The sequence below is a fragment of the Gallinula chloropus genome (assembly GCF_964237585.1).
Source record: "Gallinula chloropus genome assembly, chromosome: 1".
Classification (NCBI taxonomy): Eukaryota; Metazoa; Chordata; class Aves; order Gruiformes; family Rallidae; genus Gallinula; species Gallinula chloropus.
In genome coordinates, this window is record NC_140085.1 from 28,812,889 (window position 1) to 28,827,255 (window position 14,367).

General features: G+C 42.3%; 2 protein-coding genes across 2 annotated transcripts in view; both read left to right on the plus strand.

Moving 5' to 3' along the window:
* The window catches only part of PTPRR (protein tyrosine phosphatase receptor type R), a 152,460-nt gene extending 147,871 nt beyond the window's left edge, over positions 1–4,589 (plus strand). Inside the window, exon 14 of the mRNA XM_084279488.1 lies at positions 4,387–4,589. Within this exon, the coding sequence (XP_084135614.1) occupies positions 4,387–4,480 (94 nt within the window). The 3' untranslated portion in view covers positions 4,481–4,589. The remainder of the gene's footprint in view (positions 1–4,386) is intronic.
* A 1,767-nt stretch (positions 4,590–6,356) lies between these two features.
* The window catches only part of PTPRB (protein tyrosine phosphatase receptor type B), a gene marked incomplete at its 5' end in the record, with an annotated part of 59,040 nt that continues 51,029 nt past the window's right edge, over positions 6,357–14,367 (plus strand). The window contains 2 exons of the mRNA XM_084279272.1: positions 6,357–6,411; positions 7,677–8,069. Of these exons, the coding sequence (XP_084135398.1) occupies positions 6,357–6,411; positions 7,677–8,069 (448 nt within the window). The remainder of the gene's footprint in view (positions 6,412–7,676; positions 8,070–14,367) is intronic.

The following is a 14,367-nucleotide window of genomic DNA, read 5'->3' on the forward strand; positions in this document are numbered from 1 at the left end:
CACTGTTACATGGTCGTGCTCCATGAGTCTACCTTCCCTGATCTCCCAGTCCTGACAGGGTGGTTATTGGCAGGTAGCATGTGAGACAGGGTTGTTACATGTGGCATGAAGCTGGCAAAATGAACTTAACGTCCTGCAAGACCTGGCTCTGGCAATAACTGTGTGGGACTTCAGTTACCAGCATGGCCCACATTAACAATGGAGCAGAGCAGGAAGGTTGTCTTCCTCACAATGCTGCTGAGTAGCTGAACTACAATTTATTCTTTGTACATCAGATTTCCCCCACAGAACAACAAAAAAAAAAGGAGAGTTCAGCAGAAAAGGATGGTCTCATCTGATCATCTGGGACAGCAAAACCTGCCCAAGAGGTACACTAAATATTTAATCTCTGATACCTCGTCTCCACTAGGATCCCAGCCAGGTTTGCTCATGCTAAGAGCCTCACCATCCAAACACAGACCTAATGATGAAACAAACACGCTTGACGATGTCCACTTGTGTGTGAACTTCTTACTGGGCCCATGGCCAAATTTCTACCAATGTGAACTGAGCGATGAGAGAGAAGAAGAGTGAGCTGTGCTTGAGGGATTCAGAGTGATGCTGTAGGGATTTACCAAAGCATTCTCATGGCCCAGCACATTCGGTGAGAACCAAAACAAGCATCCAAACAAATTGCAGGCAGCAGAAAAAGTTACGCTGAAAAACAGATTAATTAACTGCCTATGTAACTTCCCTGGAAACAGAGGTTAAAATACAGCTTCAGCAGGGAGTGTGCCACTTTCTTCTTAGCTGTTCAGTACAAGTTCAGGGCTGAACGGATCTGGCAGAAATTGTCTGTGTTTCGCTAACATGAGGAAACAGACCATCCACTCAAAATCTTGGCCCAGGATGGAGATACAGCGATGTTTGGTGTGGATTTGTAGAGACAGACCCTCAGGTCTGCTCAGCTCACTTTTTTCCCCAGTTCATTTTTTATGTTCTGCAACAGAAACAGGAAATGTTTGATGTGAGGCATCTTCAAGACTTACTGCGATATCAAGAAACTTTGCACATTCTTAACCTTAAAGGCACATTCTTGGAATGACGTCCAATAGCTTTGCTCTTGGCTCCTCAGACAGGATGAAAAGAATTTCCAGTGTGCGTCAATTCATTGTTTAAGTGTTTTGACTAATCGCCTCAGGTTAAAAAAAAATAATCCCAAACCCTGCATAAAATTCATTCTGGAGCAGACTGCATCCAGCTGCACTAGCAGCAAGCCAGAGAGCAAGGTAAAAGACCCTTCCCTCCCCCATGACTGCCCAGACAGACCCTCAGGATACTGGGGCTATTTCTTCCCAGCACCTCCCCCCGACCCAGGAGAATCCCAAAGAAGCAGATGTCCCAGCTGCTCACAGGAGAGCTGGCAGTGTGAGTTGGCAGGGGACGAAGGCTGCACACCCAGAGGTGCCATAGCTGTGGGTACATCCCTCCTGGGCACTAAGGACGTGGGACAGGAAACCTCCCTCCTCGAGCACATTTCCTCCTGAAATACTCTTCCGTGCAGCCTCTTTCACAAACTGATGCCTTAAGGTTACAGATAATTCCCTAGTATTAAATGTGAGCCTTGCACAAAAGCAAAGAGGAGAAGGACTTGGGGATATTGGACATGACCCATCAATGTGTGCTTGCAGACAAGAAAGCCAACCATGTCCTGGGCTGTACCAAAGCCACCGTGACCAGCAGGTTGAGGGAGGTGATTCTGCTCCTCTACTCTGCTCTGGTGAGACCCAACCTGGAATACTGTGTCCAGCTCTGGGGTCCCCAGTACAAGAAGGACATGGAGCTGTTGGAGCGAATCCAGAGGAGGGCCACAAAGGTGATCAGGGGGTTGGAGCACCTCTCCTGTGAGGACAGGCTGGGAGAGTTGGGGTTGTTCAGCCTGCAAAAGAGAAGGTTCCAGGGAGTCCTTATTGCAGCCTTTCAGTATATAAAAGACAGAAGAAAGCTGGAGAAGGACTGTTTACAAGGCCAGGTAGTGATAGAAGGGGCAATGGACTTAAGCTGAAGAGTGGCAGATTTAGATCAGAGATAACAAAGGAGTTCTTTACCATGAGGGTGGCATGGCACAGGCTGCCCAGAGAAGCTGTGGCTGCCGCCTTCCTGGCAGTGTTCAAGGCCAGGCTGGACGGGGCTCAGCCTGGGCTAGAGGAGGGAACTAGATGGTCTTTGAGGTCCCTTCTGACCCAAACCAGCCTGTGATGCTGTGGTTCTATGAATACTGTTTAAATAGCACTGACAAGACCATGTTGTCTGAATCTCTGTATAAGACCCAGGTGGTCCTAAGTTGACTGGGATGTGCCAGACAGGGATATGCTGACAGGAACGTTTGCCCATACAAGGTTTGGAAGCATCATAACATCTCAGTTACGCTTCCTAGCCCAGAGCAAGTTTAATAGTGCTGGGCTCAGCCCCAGCTAGGCTCATACATGACTTCTTGGGGATTTTGTGGTACTTCAGCACTGAAGAGGAAGGAGCAAGGATCACCCCCACAAACAGACTAATGCAGCCAAACTCATTTTAACCTGCCCTTCCTTCCAAGTCCTTCTTTCTGGATAAATTACCTTCCTCCACCCCTTCCACACAGCGGATCTAACCTGGGAAACACACTCCCTTAGAGAACATCTTGGGGGAACATTGATGGAGGTGACAGGGAGGGAAGCTGGCTGGGAAGGGGTTGCGTGGGTTAGGCAGGACGCAGCAGTGAGGAGGAAGGAAGGAGGCTAGGCAGCACAGAGGACCAGAGCAAAGCCCTCCTGTCACCTTTAGACTCTCGCTGGATCTCCAGGCAGGGGACAGACATAGAGGAGAGCAGCTGAGGGCAGCTGGCAGCCAAGAGCTATGAATTTGTGGATGTCTTTGTTGGCAAAGTTAAGAGTCTACTGCATTTTGCACCGGATGGGACGATTTAAGGGCCTGTGATTTAATTCCTAGGAATAGCATGTCATAATAGACATGCATCTTAATAAAAGGTGGTCTACAATTGCCCGAGCTCTCTGGAGGAGGACAGACAACTGGTCACTTGCTTAAAGAAGTAGCTATTACTTTAATCATGTTTTTCCTGTCACAGCCATTTAATAATCCAGAAGCACTGAGATAAATAGAAGGGCCCTAGAGTTGCAGACAATGTTCTCTAATACTAAAAGACAATGCTTGATGAGGCAATTTTACCATTTTTCATATACCTTGTATATCAGTAGACCATTTTCTTGCTAGCATTTCTGAAGGGATCACATGAGGGTTTGTCAGACCTTCTCCTGTAAGATGTCCATCTTCAATGTTTTTCTGGATCCAAATCCCTCACAAATTTGGTTGATCCAATGAAGATCTAGCTGAAGCCAAATACAATACACATCTTAACATCTTCCTTCCCGCTAAGACCATGTATTTTTTCATCCCTGCAGAAGTAACTAGCTGCTCCAGGGTATCCTGAGGGTGAACTGGGGGCTTGGTTGTAGAAGCAGTGTAGGTAGCTATCAATACTCTGGCAGATGACATGACAAAAGTGGAATCAAGTAAACTTGAGGTTTCCCTCAATGAGAAGTGAGACCTGGGAGGTACTGTTAGAAAGAGGCTTAGTTTAATTTCAGAGCTGAATGGTACCACTCACTAAATATCACACCTACTTTCTGTAGGACATCATCCCCTTCCTACCACACTGCAATTGGCACTGGAGATGTGGGACTTGACCATCATACTTAGACCTGAGAAAGGATTGTTATCAAGTGAATGTATTAAATGTGGGCATCTAATCCAAGCTGGCTGTAGCTAGTCCTTTTTATGGTCAAGTTAAACTCCTCTGTATTGTTGGTGCTGAAATGAGTCACGGCTGTAAAATTTCTTAGGTGGCTGCTGTTCAGACAGGATGCATTGTAGGCGTTAGAAAGAGGACAGGAAGAGCTGTTCTCTGCACAGGCGATCAGTGGGTCACCAAAGGTTACACTGTTAGTAAAGGACGAAAATGAAAGGCCAGCCCCTGGATGCTTCCTTGCTCCATGTGTAGTAACGTTGCATCCATGTATGTGGCCTTTCTTGCCCAAGAGCAAAATGCTCTATGAATGTTTGGAGTCTGAAATGTAGGTTTGAACAATGTAGATGCCAGAAGTTTTCCTCTCTACTTCTTACCCTGACGGAACTGGGAATGGTGGTTCATGCCGGGCATATGCTGGTTGGCATAAGTTTTGAAGAAAGTACTTCAGCTCAGGCAAATCTCCCACTTACTCAAGCAAACTCTTCAACCAAAAGTGGGGAAAAGAGCTGGTATCATTTGGTGGTCATGAGCTTGGCAGGGGCTGGAGGTTGTCAGAGTCTTCAGAAATAAGATTTCATTCCAGTGTGTTTCCTTTTCAGGGGTGGAATGGTTCAGACCAGCGAACAGTATGAATTTGTGCACCACGCACTGAGTCTGTATGAAAGCAGACTTTCTGCAGAAGCTGTCCAGTGAAGCCAAGGAGGGTAAAACCGAATGTCAGTCTCTTGAGGTAATTTCTTTCATTACCTACCAGCAGCTTCTTCAAGGAGTTTACTGCAGTGGGAAGAGTGGCTCTGAGGCCAACTTCCGAAGAGATTGTGGACGGTTTGGCAAAAGTATGGAGATTGCTGGACCCTTACTGTATATGAATGTATTGTGAGCTTCCCAAAAATGATTTATAAAGAAGGTACCGTACTGAAACTACACATGGATTTCACGTATATATCTAAAGGTGGGTTTAATTCTGTAATGCTGATATCTGCCATATGGAATGTATGTATGTGCTACTGCTGCAGTCGGGTGGACATTGGAACTTCCACAGAAGAAATGTTTTTCAAGTGTATAAATGCTTTAACGTTTGCAAACTGTCTTGTGAATGGACTGTCAACTGTACTGTAAAGTGCTATTACTGATTATGTGGTGAGCTTGTTTCTTGGCCACATAATATTCTTGCTGCTAAAATTGCAAGTGTTCAATTATGGATTAAAAACAAGAAGATGAGATAATAAAAGAAATTCAAAGTCTCATTTTTGAAACTATTCAAAAGCAGTTAATATTTTATATGGAAATATATGTTCTTCATACTATTAACTATTAAATGTGTATTTACTGTAGGTCTTACAGAGCAGTTGCAGAGCACAATGTCTGTTATTCAGTATGTATGTATTTACCCTATACTGTTGATTGTCTTAGAACATGCTTCTGCTACAGACCTGAATCCGGTGTATTTGTAAATTGTGTAAGTCATTTTACTTTTAAAAGAAACTTTGTAGCATATATTAAATGGTAAGGATTTTAAATATTTGTCTGTCTTTTATTAATATGGGATTTTTTGCTTATGTTGTTTATCTGCTCTCTCTTCCAGTAAGAGATAGATGCCTTTGGTGATATGAACTGTTCCATGACAGGTTATATGAGACAGAAAATGCTGCTATGACTGTTTCCTTTACCATTCAGTACGAATCTGTTTTTAAGAGAAACACAAAGTTGGCATTTTGACTTACAGCACTGGGAGGTCTGTTTACAGGGTATAATGAGTTTTTAATGCAGTGATGTTGACTTTGCTTCATACTGCTAATAAATTACTCTTGATATAAAATATTTGCTGAAGTCTCTGTTCTTGCCCAGAGTATTTGATGCGCCACACACTCTTGTACACCCAGAAACTGGATGGTTAGCCTCCGCCATGGCTTCAGACCACTGGAGAAGCAATCCAGAAGACACAGGCAATCTTGCACTAACAGGGAGCAAGGTGGATCATCTGATGGGAAGGCAAAATCAGCATCACTCGATCCCTTGGTGGAGTTTAAGACTCAGTGCAGACTTCAGGGCTTTGCCTCCTCCTCTTCTTCCTCTCCTTCCCCTCGTCACTTGGCTTTTAGAACTGGTGAAGTTACAAGTGTCACTATCGAGATTTTGCTTGGTTACGTATAGTCACCAAAAAATATGCCTTTGTTCCCTGGATAATACAGTATATGTATTTATTCAGCATCAGCCAAGTCACCTGTAGACTTACAATATTTCAGAGGCAACGAATTACGCAAAAGTATAAACCCTTTACTTTAGACTTCCAGTCTAAAGAGATTCAGCTTCATCTCTTTCAGTTCCCCGGGTGTTTAAAAACCTCTTTCTCTTTTGCTTCTGTTTTTCCAACATAAAGCAACTAGTAAACTCTGAAGAATCGTATGAAAGGACAAAGTGGTGTAAAACTCCCCAAAACAATTGAATAGAAGGAAGTGCTCGTCACTGACTTTTTCCCCCTGTGAAGGCACATTTCCTTCCTAGCCTTCGCTTCACTTATCTGAGGTGGGTTTTTTTCAGAGAAGCATGGGGAGTTGCTAGAGGGAAAATGGATTCTTTATTTCACGTCCTGGTTTCTACCTGTCTCGCCTTGACATTGTCAGGTAAGTGTCTCTCCCCATTTCCCCTCCACTGTATTGCTCTTTCTGCCGCTGAGCAGCTGGTGACAAAAAACAAGTCGCTTCTTCGCTTGGGTTAATACAAGAGGAATGGGGGGCAGGGCCAATGTAGCCCATTCTGTTTAGATTTCTTTCCAAAGGAAAATAAACTGTCTTCTTCTATACTGAAGATGATACCATCTTCTTTCTTTTAAGATCTCCTGCTAGATAATCTGGGAGATCATCTTGGGACAAACTCTTCCTAGGGGAGAATCCTACTTTTTATTTGTATTTTCTGAAGCTTTCAGAACACGAAGCTTTCTGTGATGCTTAGTTAGAAAATAGCCAGGTCTGTAAAAACAGGGGGATGACAAACCTTAACCAGGGGAAATAAACCCACATGCTGGGTTTAGGACTCTGTAACTAATGAGGCTGGAAATGTTTGAGTAACTGAGATTATAAAAAGAGATAAAAATGAAACAAGAGGTGGCAGGGAGGCTGCATCTGAAAGATCCAGTTCCGCATTCTGTAACAAGTATGGATTTTGTGTTGGTAACTTTGGGGGTTTTTGATGAATACATTGCATATCTCTTTATTTGAGTGTTTGGTGTTGATCTCGGTGTGTGATGGCACAAAGAGCTAATCTAACGTGAATTAGAGTGGTCACAATACTAACAGTTTACAAGCGTTGGAATAAATCCAGTAAAATAGATGTACTTCCTATCAGCAAAGAGCCTCCATTCTTGTGACGGCACAGGCACTGAGAGGCACACAGATTTGAGAATGTCCTCTCCTATGTTTTGTTCAGAAACACTGACTTTTATTAAAACAATCAGCAAATTATGCTGTACAATGACTGTGTTGTAGAACTGAAAAAAGACTGAGAGCTCATGAGATCTCGGTATGCTTTCAAGCAGGGGGAGTGGGATATTTGGGATTGGTATTTAAAGCTTGTAGTTCTTGGGTTACTTTTATATCCAGTTTAATCTTTTTTTTGTTTTTTTTTTTTTTATATTGGAAGTCAGGGTGCCACAATAGTTTGCTTTTTCTATTCTCAGTCTTTACATTACCAACATTCGCATCATGGGGGTGGTACATTTGGTTTTTTTTTTTAAATAGGTTCAACACATGGGAAGTTCATGAAAAGTTCCACACATTGAAATTGTGAAGAGAGATTTATTTGCTGATGGATTTTAAATCTTTGTTAATTTGTTTTTTGTTAAATAATGATGTGTAATCTATTGTATTTTTCTGGAATTTTCCTCTTCCAGAAGGGTTTCTGATTATCCATGTCCAGAAACAGCAGTGTATTTCAGAAAAGAGAGGAGTCATTATGGAAAAGTGCAATATGACCAACCTCAACCAGCAGTGGCAGTGGACAGCAGATGACAGGCTCCGTCATGTGAAATCTGACCAGTGCCTGAGCATCTCTACGCGCTCTGCCCTGTCATCTCGCAGCATCATGGTCGATTGTCCCCAGGCAGTCAGGTGGACTTGCCACAAGGAAGATGGGCTCTTGAAGGTGGTCAACAGTTCTCTCTTTCTCACAAAGCAAGGTCAGAAAGTAATGGCCAAGCAGAGTAAGAAATACCTTCATATGTGGATGCAGCTAGAATCCAGCGAGACGGGAAAACCTGTTTATGTAAATCTGTGCTCAAAGCAAGGTGAGCGACTCCTCCAAGGAAGTTTTGGTAACAAAAATGTCTCTTTTATGCTAATGTTAAAAATCACATTATTTTATTCATAGAGAAAAACATTTTCCATAGTCAAAAAGAGTAGCTGACCTGAGTGCTGTCTTTCTCACAACTGATGGGGTTTTAAGCAATTTTTTATTTTCAGGATGTCTCTCCTTGTCTCTACTCCCAATCTTTGGATCAGTGAACTTGTATGTAAGTTCAGTTCACTATTCTTGTGCCAGTTCCTTTTTCACTTTTAAACAGAATTGGGGGCACTAATTCCTAGTAAATTTTTTAAATATGGATGCATACAAGTCCTTTTCTTCCCCACTCATCATACAAATCCAGACTCAATCTGCCAAGAGCAAGATGACACTGAAAATTAAATATGTGCACCGTTATTTCTCTGACTAACCCCAAGGCATGATGAGAACAGCCATATGGCTTACACATTCACGTGTTCACACAGTGTTGCTTTGCACTCAGATGCAAAATTTATGAGATCACTCAAAATCCTGAAAATAATGAACTGAATCAAAAATCTCAGAAATGCTTTCAAGAGCACTTGGAGGTGCATGGGTCTGCGTACATACCTACGGATGTGTTGATATACCTGTGTGGTTATATGTTTCCATATCCATAGCAAAATGGAAGACAGAATGGTTTGAATACTGCTTAATAACACTTTCCTTGATGTCCTGTTGTCAGTCCTTCCTGACAATCCTTTTGACATTTACTGGGAAACACAGAATTTATTCTTGTCTTTACAGGATTGCAAAAAATGTTTTATGACCCAATACCTTTGCATGTGGCCAAGTTTTCAAAATGTTTTAAACAAAACCTTGTTCTTTCTCCCATTCGTTGTAAGGCAGGGTACCATTTTTTTTCCAGCACATTTGCACTTGCAGAACTCTACTCACAGCAGCAGGACTATTCACCTGAGAGAAGGTCTGAAAGGGCAGTTTTCAGAATCAGGGAATAGAAAACTGGCCAAGATGCCATTCCAGCCCTCCCCCATATTTTAGGAATTAAAAAGGTAGAATCTTTTGAAGTCCTGGTTGTAGGGTAAGTATGGCTTAAAAAGTTAAGATTAGGTACCCAGGCAGTGTTATTTTCTTTAGAAAGCTGGATGAAGTGTGGCCTAGCAGAATTAAGGTAACTTTACATCCTTTTCTTAATCATCCTCAGAGGAGGAGTAATTTAAGACCAGTAAATACTAAGTAAAATGCTCAGGGAGTATTGAAGTATTTACCATGCTCAGTCCTTTAAGTGAATTTGCCTTAATTTCCCAGAAATTCTCTCTGAGACAGGCCTTTCAATCCACTTTCAGAGTCACGCTGTCAGTTGTCTACTTTTTGACAGCTCTAGGAAGCTCTGGTGAGAACTCAAGAGAACATTATGATCCTCAATACCTAAGAACTCCAGGTATACAAAAAATATATGTGAGTTGAAGTAGTGCAAAGTGATGGTGATGATAAAATAATAACAGTAATTACTACAAGAACAAAATCTCATGCACACAGTGCTGGTCTTGACATCCATGTGCATGACAAAATTTTCAGTGTTAAATGTGTAAAACCAGTCTTCCAAGAACATCTGTCTGCTTCCACTGAAAGGAGCAGTGGATCAGCTTAAAATAACATACTGTGTCTATATTTAGCTAAGATAGTAAAAACTAAGCAAAGTCTTTGGAGCTGAAATGCCTGTAAGTTTCTCTACCCCTACTAACACCATATTTTGATATAATTTATGCTTTGTTTTCATAGCACTCATAAAAATAGTGGTACTTTGGCAAGGGAGTAACTAGCTCACTGAATTGCATCCCAAATAACTTATCAACCCATATACAGTACAAGCTCCAAACCCAACAACTGCAACTACTTTTTACTCTGACCTGAACTCAAATGCCAAGCATAATTTTTCTGAGCATGGAGAAAGTCTAAGCTTGGATTTGGATTTCAAATTGTGTTTTTTGCTTACAATCCTGACCTAAATGACTCTTTGTGGAAATCAGGATCAGTTCAAATATGCACCCCACCTCTGCTTAGTCAGAGATCACTTTAAATCTAAGAGCAGATAGTCCTCATGGCTGAATCTGGCATCTATTTGAAATACCTAACATGAAGAAGGGTGATGACTTATCAGCCTCCCTTGATATGGCAAGACTTCAGTGCTCATCAAATTCACAAGGAGATTCTGGGCGGAGAGAGGAATAGTCCCTACAGTGCTAAGGACTTCTTTTCATTAACAGCCTGTTGAGGTCAGAGCTTCTCTAAGTCCAGGATACAGGAGAAGGAAGAGGAATGGAAACAGGGAGGAAAAAAACATGGAGGAGCTGAAGGATACAAGGCAGGATGACTGGAAACAGAAAAAATGTTGCATGCAAATAAGAATTGCAGAACAAACCCCGCCTCCTCTTGTATGTCAGGAAAGTACCCAGAGCACTGCTGATGCTGACACACTAAAGCTGATGTCATTTCTGAGTAGTGGAAGCAATTCTTACAAGTCTCTTTTGCTCTGGGTAGGTTAGTTTCAATAAAATATACAATTAGAGAACTGAGGAAATGCCATGTGGCCCCTTGAATGTTACCAACAACCATCAAAACTACTGCAGACCAAAAATTGTAAACTAAGTGGAGAATGATTTCAAACAGGGAGACACAAGTCCAAGCTGTCTAAAGACTGTCACACAGCCTGCAGAGCAGTCTGGATGCAGAAGGTGACATGAACTGGTGTGAGATATGATGTTCTGCACTGCATTTCTCTTCTGCCATATCATAAGGGAAGAGTCTTTGGTTAAAACTGTCTGGATGGATGGGCCCAAAGAGTTGTGGTGAATGGAGTTAAATCTGGTCAGTCACAAGCAGTGTTCTCCAAGGTTGGGGTCAGATCTCTGATATCTTTATCAATGATCTGGACAAGGAGATCGAGTGCACCCTCAGCAAGTTTCAGATCTGCTTGAGGGCAGGGAGGCTCTACAGCTGGATCAATGAGCCAAGACCAACTGTATGAGGTTCAATAAGGGTCATTGCTGGGTCCTTCACTTGAGTCACAACAATCCTGTGCAATGCTACAAGCTTGGGAAAGAGTGCCTGGAAAGCTGTCCAGCAGAAAAAGCCCAGGGAATATTGGTTGACAGCCAAGCTGAATATGAGCCAGCAGTGTGTCCAGGTGGCCAAGGCCAACAGCATCCTGGCTTGTATCAGAAACAGCATGGCCAGCAGGACTAGGGAAGAGATTGTCACCCTGTACTTGGCATTGGTGAGGCCACACCTCAAGTACTGGATTCAGTTTTGGGCCCTTCACTACAATAAGGACATTGAGGTGCCAGAGAGTCAAAATAAGGGGAACAAAGATGGTGAGGAGTCTAGAGCATAAATCTGAAGAGGAGCATCTGAGTCAATTGGGGCTTGTTTAGCCTGGAGAAAAGGAGGCTGAGGGAAGGAGACCTTATAGCTCTCTAAAATTACCTGAAAGGAGGTTGTATCCAGGTTGACATTGATCTCTTCTCCCAAGTAACAAGTGATAGGACAAGAGGAAACAACCTCAACTTGTGCAAGGGGAAGTTTAGTTTGGGTATTAAGAAAAAAATTATTCACCAAAAATGATGTCAGTCATTGGAACAGGCTGCCCAAGGAGGTGGTCGAGTCGCCATCCTGGAGGTATTTAAAAGACATGTAGATGTGGTGCTTAGGGATGTGGTTTGGTGGTTGGACTTGGCAATGCTAGATTAACTGTTGGACTTGGTGATCTTAAAGATTCCAACCCTAATGATTCTATGATTCCAAGACATGTTCACGTTCCTGGTGCTCTTAGGAAAGGGCAAGGTCACCAAAGAAAGCACCAAAAAGGTAGCAACTCTTACCCCTTTTTCCAGTCTGGGGCTTAATTTTTCCACACCTTCAGGTCTTGTAATAACTGCAACAATCCATCCACTGGCTCACAATGGGATGGATTTTTGTGTCTGTGACCCTTACAAATTCCTCCAGGATAAATTAGAATAGTGAAAATCAATATTTTTCTTCTTCCTTTGAAGTAACCCAAAATGGTTTTCCTTAAAAAAAGCCCAAAACATTTTCTCAAACCCATTTTTATGTCCCATAATTATTATTTTATAGGAATTTTTAAGTAAAAGAGTTTGCAACATCTCTGTGTACCTATGAAATATCATCTTCTTTCTTTGGTCAATTCAATACATGGCTGACCACTTTTGCTCAGCTCCACCTAGAAAAAGAAATACACCAGAGTCAGATGCTTGGACATAGTTACAAGTCCTTGTATGCAATTCAATATTATAGGAGAGAAGATCAAAGATAAACATGTTTTTACATTTAGTAAAATGAAGTAGACATATCTGCAGCATAGGCCAGGTCTTCAGTTTTCACAAATTTTCACAGTCTCAGCCACAGCGTAACTACTGTAGAACAAAATCAGCTGAGCTGCTTCCATAGGGAAAAAATGGAATGATAGATAGGAAGAGCTTCCCAAGCAACCAGGAGGACAGCAAGCCCTGCTTTGCTATTTCATCTTCTGCTGCAAACGCTAACAAATATCCCCATTACATATAACTATACTGGTAATTTACATGATTATGTTCTCTCCCTTTATTTTGTATGGATCTCTGTGTAGAAGCTGGAGTGGGATTCAGCTTCTAGGTGTCTAAATGCAGGTGTCTGAAGGAAGGGCTTCTTTCAGTTGTCTCAGCATGGGTGCTTTTTGCCATTTGAGATACTCCACGATATCCCACATGTCCTCTTGACTGCCTACCCAAAAAGACATAGTCGTCCTATAGGTCTTATGAGAGCCCTGAGCAGAAGCCTCAGATGCCTGAGGGCAATTTGGATTGTACTAGGTAACTATGTTTAGGCAACTGAACCTAGTTGTCTCCATAGTAGATACTAGTAGCTACTGCTCTGAGCTTTCTTCAGTAGAGACATAATCCATGTAGTTAATGGTGTCTAGATATCTTTCAGTGAACAAAAACTGTTTCAGGGTAGGATGGGGTGTCAGAGTGTCAGAACAAGGCTGACAGAGGTATAGTATTATTATTACACCTACCTGGGATGTTCTGCTAGCACTGATGAAAAGCCTTTAAGTGGCTACTTCAGCATTGTGAAACTAAGCAAGTCCGAGAACAGCTCCAGATTAGACTGAACATTGGAGACATGTAACCTCTCTGACACAAGATACAAACAGTTTTTTAACTTCTACAACACTTTAGATGGAGGAGGCAACAATTTTTCAAGTGGCATAGTTTCTGCAGTTTTTAAAAGGACTGCCTTCAATCAGGAAAAAAAAAGATGTTTAGTGGATTTTTTTTCTTCTCTCACACCCTCACACACAACAGAAATCTGAAGTGTGTGTTTTATTTCTACACTCTATTTATACGTAGCTGGATAGCTAAAAAGATAATTCATTTTGTCCTGCACATACACGCCTCTTAAAATGAACCCTTCTAGTCTTGCTGCCAGTGAGTTAGATGCCGTCTTACAGAGGTTTTTCTTCTTATACGATAGATACCTGATTCATTTCTGTTTCACTGGCCATCCAGCCTGTTTTCTGGAGCTCTGCTTTAATGCGGTAGGCAGATGGATGCGATGCAGAAAGCGTCATTTCAGAAAGCTGCACCACGCTGGCTGGTCTGAGACTGAAGGCACCACTGTAGGGTTCTCAGTACTTGACAACGAATCGGTGCTCTTGCTCTTCCTACATGCAAAACGTATGGATTTCCTTTTCTTGTAAGCAGCCTGCTGCTGCGCAGATGGAGGCAGGGATGAAATAGGCGCTTAGTCAGAGTGCCGTAATTTGTCCCGGGTGTGCTACTGATGATTACAATGGTATGTTCACACGCTGTATATCATTCAGCCACTGGTGATCAGCGGCAGTATCAGTGCTGCAGTTCTGTTCCCATGAACAGCTTAATGACTGATTTCCAAAGAGACTGCTAGAACAATGCTAAGCACTTCTGAAAAGTCCCACTGTGGAGATTTCTGTGTACTTTACTGATATCCAGACAGGAGGTGAGTTTTTTCCGGTTTAAAAATTTGGAACTCAAGTTGTGTAGAAATCTGTTTTCTTGTGTCTCGTAATAGGCAGTTTTCTTTTATAAGGGCCTGCTATTGAAGAAGGGCTGTGAGGGTCCTTGTGCTAGAACTATAGTGGCTTTCCTTGGAAAGAGAATGTAAATCTGGATCCCGATTTTCTTGAAGTGAGGGTAGATATGAACCCTGGTAGACAGTCCGATGTAGGATATGTGGAAAGCTCAGGTACATATATCTGAAGTTCC